General features: G+C 41.3%; 1 protein-coding gene across 1 annotated transcript in view; it reads right to left on the bottom strand.

Moving 5' to 3' along the window:
• Nucleotides 1–265: 265 nt before the first annotated feature.
• LOC138028798 (uncharacterized) overlaps nucleotides 266–5,000 on the bottom strand; it is a 7,126-nt gene continuing 2,391 nt past the window's right edge. Inside the window, exons 2-3 of the mRNA XM_068876418.1 lie at nucleotides 2,913–3,539; nucleotides 266–1,457 (exon numbers count right to left, since the gene is read on the bottom strand). Of these exons, the coding sequence (XP_068732519.1) occupies nucleotides 742–1,457; nucleotides 2,913–3,522 (1,326 nt within the window). The 5' untranslated portion in view covers nucleotides 3,523–3,539 and the 3' untranslated portion in view covers nucleotides 266–741. The remainder of the gene's footprint in view (nucleotides 1,458–2,912; nucleotides 3,540–5,000) is intronic.

Raw genomic sequence — 5,000 nt, 5'->3', positions numbered from 1 at the left:
GCTGGAGTATCATCAGCATCTGGAGGTTGATATACATGTACCATGCCGACCATAACGTTAGAAAATCCCCGCGGTAAACGCTTTAGTCTAAGAACGGCCCAGGGAACTTCATGACTATTGTGATGGAAATCAGTTAAGATGTTACAGTGTATAAAGATCTTGACATACATACACACCGGCGCCTCTATGTAACCGAGAGGTACGGTCCCCATGGGAACTCGGAGTCACGCGATTAGCCTCAGAGCTAGTTGATTTGGAATGGTTTGAAGAGGTGTGAATTTGAATCTTTAATATTGTATTATGTTATTACACAATATGTATGCAAGATAAAGAGAAAACATAAGGTTATACAAATGTTATGAACAGTACCAAAATGCACTATTTCCTTCCACACAATTATATGCAAGATGAAGAGGAAACATACTTGCAAAATTATGTCAACTTACAAACCTTTGTTGACTGATACAGTTGGGACTGGCATGATCCAATTACCTTTTAGTGTATTTAAATTATATCGATATAATATATCGATTCCGCTAACTTAGTTTCATTTGGCAGGTAGGTTACAAAGCATCGCGCTGCTTTACTTAAGCTTCTCCTTAGAAACTTTCTCTTCAGTTAAGAAGATGTTAATTAGTCTGATATCGAGAGAGTTTAGTCATTTCATATTAAGGGTGACTTGGCTTTCCTAGTGCAACAAATATTGCTGGCGGGACGTTTGGTAAATGCTCCTCTGGCGCCTTACAAAGTGTACATCTCCTGTAGCTCTTCCTTGTTGACTTTTTTATACCGACCACAGCATGTTTTCCCTTGTGTTTCATGCATTTCATCTTTCCGTGCTACCCACTCTTCCCTTGGGCGCCCGCTTGTAACTCTGGGATACTTCTTGGCAAATTCTGTATACACTTTATCGTAGGACCAGTTCTTGTTGTCTTCTGACCAATCTTTGAATTTCTCAATGACCCATTTGCGGCCGTTGCGCTCGGGTATTCCATTGACATGAATTTCAATTTTTTCATCCCCCCCGACGAACCGACCTTTGATGATTTCGTGTTTGGCTTTGTCGGTTTCTCTGTCATTTTCGTCATTCTCTACAGGAGAAGCTTCAGTAGGGCGGACATCGCCAGGGATTTCAGCCGGAGGAGGATTGTGCTCTTTATCAGGAGGGCTAATCTCAACGGAATCGGGTTCCCCAGGAGGGCTAACCGCAGCGGAATCGGGTTCCCCAGGGGGGCTAGCCGCAGCGGAATCGGGTTCTCCTGTGCTGTTCTCGGTGGTTTCAGCTTCAGCTTTAGGGATGCTTTCGCTAGTGACAAGGCAATCATAAGCTGTGGAATCAGGAGGAAGAGTGCCGTCTTCTTCTTTTATAAAAACAGCAATTTCGTGAGGATTATCAATAAAATAACGAAACATCAGCATCGCAGAAATAGCCTCTCGCCTCTCGAGGGTGTAGTCATCTAAAAAAATGGAAAGAACGCGTTAAGGAGCGCAAGGTTTAACAGTTTTTGTTCACAAAGTTAAAAGACTACCAGTTGACATTTCAAAGGCAAGTTAAAGCGGTGCAAGTGGGCACGGAAAAAAAAAATTGGCTCCATTTGGAACCTGAAAATTTGGGAAATTTATGACCCAAGTTTCGGCTGGGAGGATCGTGCCCTCTTTAATCTTTTTTTCCTGAATCGTCGCGAGTTATCCATCGGAATTTGTTTTCACCTTAACACACTCCAATATTGCATACTAATATCGACCTATGAATTTACTATTAAAGTCAATTTCTTCAACTGTTTGCTGGGATTTGATGATTTCGTCGATGTAGGACAATCAAAGATCGTAGGGTTTTTGGAAAATGCACTTAAGATTACCTGGCAACAAGACTCGAACTTGAGACTGTTTGCTTTCTAAGTACTTTCCCTGACCACGTTTCCCCACGCTGCTACTGATGGCGGTGAAATTTCACTTTTATCCCTAAATCCCGTCGTAAACCTGTATAATCACTCCCTAAACGGAGAAGATTGATTACCTAACTTTACGACGTAAAAACGAGTTCCACACGAGATGTGAAGAAAAAAAAAAACAATGATGCCTGCTGGTTTCAAATCCAGTTCAAAGAAAATAGAATTTTTTTATTTGCCCTGCTACGAGACGTCCAACGAAACAGAGGTCTAAATTGATGATAATCGTCAACTGATTTAAAGACGACATGGTGTTGAATATTTAGAGTTTTCGCTCCGAGAGAGAATAAAACGAAACCAGTTCATCGACCGTATATCGTAATGATAAGATGTTTCTGTAATTATAAATTTGTGGAAGTGTATTCTCAGACTGATAGGATTTCTGGTAGCCAAAGCTTCCCAGTATTAAATAGTAGCATGGGAATTTTCAAGGGGGCGGCGGTGTGTATCAGGAAGAAACCGTATCGGGGGTTATTCCAGGGGGATTTATAAGTAATGTTGCTTCTTGAGTAATGCCCAAGAGATGGGGCCTATCATCTCCTAAATTAGACTTCTGATAGGGCAATTGAAGGGATACTGACTAGGTTTTGATCGGGGAATTGGAAGAACACGCACAATAAACGAAAATTAATGAGGCTGCCCGTAGGGTTGTTGTTCCTTCACAATTAGCGGAGTCGAAGGCGCGCACGCGGAGCACAATGGGTAACCCACCGTGGTAACCCATCTGTGCTAGAAAATTTGGTTGTGGTCACCTTACGACCGTACGTATGTCCACCCCACCACGTATGCCAATGTGATCATATCGCGGACTCATATTAAGAGCTCATCGCAGTCAGCTTTTTAAAGTTGACCGCTGACCAGGTTAGATCGCAGGCTCAAGCCAGGTTAAGTTATTGTAAGAATAAATAACCTGGGAACTCCGCTTTTAGGCGCTGCTAAATCTATATGTTACAGATTAATTACCTTCCAAAAGGGCATCGTCTTTTAGGCAACATTTCTTGGAAGCCACGACGAAGGCGGTTACAATCACCATAGCAAGGAAGATAATCCAGGCCCATATATGTGACATGCTTTTGGCACGTGCGAATTGAGCTTCCAGTTCTTTTATTGCAGTTACATTGGTGATATTTCTCTTCTCGATGCTTGGGCCTACTACTGCACATGTGTAGTACGGTCCGTCTACAAATGATGTTATCAGCCACACGGCTGGTCCAACCATGGATTTAATGACATTTGGAATCACCCAGCAACTGTCACACCTTCGATAGTATCGCCTTACAAAAATTCTATCGGTCAACTTCCCTAGTTTGGAAATCAATAACGCGTTAGCGATGAATATTATAATGACTGGAGCCAAAAGGAACATTGTTCCATAGGCTACGTGATTTTCCAAAGGGCAATCGAACACTGCGACACTCATCAATAACTGCAGACACGCAACCACGGCGGACAGGCCGAGATTCTTCAAGGTGGTCTTGTTGTCAGCTACCAAGCCCTTAAAACCGGCCGCAGGTTTGGCGACCTTTGAGGCTCGGACGATAACGTTACGGGATACACTCGTAATAGCATTCATTGTTATTCTTTCTCAAACTGAAAAAAAGGATAAAAGGAGAAGTCTATCAATTTTTGTCCTGTACAAGAATGGGTTTCTTGTGCTTTGGTTATATGCGGCCAGTAAATCTCAACTTGCAGACATTTTGAAGTAATTTGACAACATCTCAGTTTACTCACCCATTTAAGCTTTTGCAGAAATGATTGAAATGAAAGGGCTGCCAGCGACCGACCCAAGCATAATCACAACGACAATTTATTTGTCGGCAGCAGCCACGAGGCGCTCCTCCCAACTCTCGGCGGAGAAAACCCTGGGAACGAGTTTTCCTCGCACGCTCGCATGCCTGGAATGCCTCGCTGGCTCGCGCTTTGTAACGACCCGATAACAAGTAAACAGCAATGACCAGAACCAGGTTGCTGACCAGCGGTTTTCGTTAAAACAATGGTTTGCTGGGGGTGCTTAGTCTCGCGGGCTCAGAAAACCTGGTTGTGGTCATTGCTATTTAAAGTTTTTCCTTACGAAGTGACGTCGTTTGTACGACTTGCGCCGTTAAGGTCCGTTTAAACGGTTGCAACATTTGCTTCAACAAATGTTCGGTGCGTTTGAACCGGTCGTCCAACATTGTTGAGAGCGTGTTGAATCAAGTTTAAATCGGTTTATACTTTCATTCAACATCGATTCAACTTTTCCTTTGTTTGCGAAAATGTTGAATGGTGTTGAGGCCGTTTGAAGACGCTGTTGAATCTCGACCCCACAGCTCTTCTCTTGACTAAAGAAGAGAAGAGAAAGAGCTTTGGGTCGATCCGGAGCTCTGGTGACGAAAATGCACTCTGTTCAAAAATTGTACAACACACGCATGCTCACTTCAGGCCGCCAAAGTCAATATGGCCAAACCATTCTCTTCCTTGAATTAACGATTATCGTTAATTCTTAACTTGCTCTGAATTTACTATTATCGTTAATTTAGAAGACTGAAAGCTTGATATGGATTATGGGAAATGGTCATATGTTTTTTAAAAGACAACCCAAGTGTAAGGAAGTAGTCCTCCATGTAGAAACGAAACCCGGCCTCGCATTCGTCTTTGTTTTCTTATCCAAATCGAACCTTTCATAGTTACAGAACGGAAACTCTGGGTTCTTTGACTTGTGAACATCGTATCATGAAAAAGTGCAAATTCTTGTTCTTACGATAAGCGTATAATAATAATAATAATAATAATAATAATAATAATAATAATAATAATAATAATAATAATAATAGGTATTTACATAGCGCTCATGTCCTATGTTCAAGGGGCTTTACAATAATTGACCTTTCTATCTAAGCATAATAATGATAAAATGAATAAGAAAATACTCTAGTAATTAAAAATACCTAAAAATATGATAGTAATAATATAAGTTACAATAAGGTTCTAGAATAATGGGGAATTATCTAAATATTTCTTGAAAAGATACGTTTTCAACTTTGTTTTTAAAGTTTGAATGTTCGTGATGCT

Source organism: Montipora capricornis, chromosome 13 (genome assembly GCF_036669925.1).
Source record: "Montipora capricornis isolate CH-2021 chromosome 13, ASM3666992v2, whole genome shotgun sequence".
NCBI classification, from domain to species: domain Eukaryota; kingdom Metazoa; phylum Cnidaria; class Anthozoa; order Scleractinia; family Acroporidae; genus Montipora; species Montipora capricornis.
Note: the sequence above shows the minus strand (reverse complement) of the source record. Positions and strands in the feature narration are given on the sequence as shown.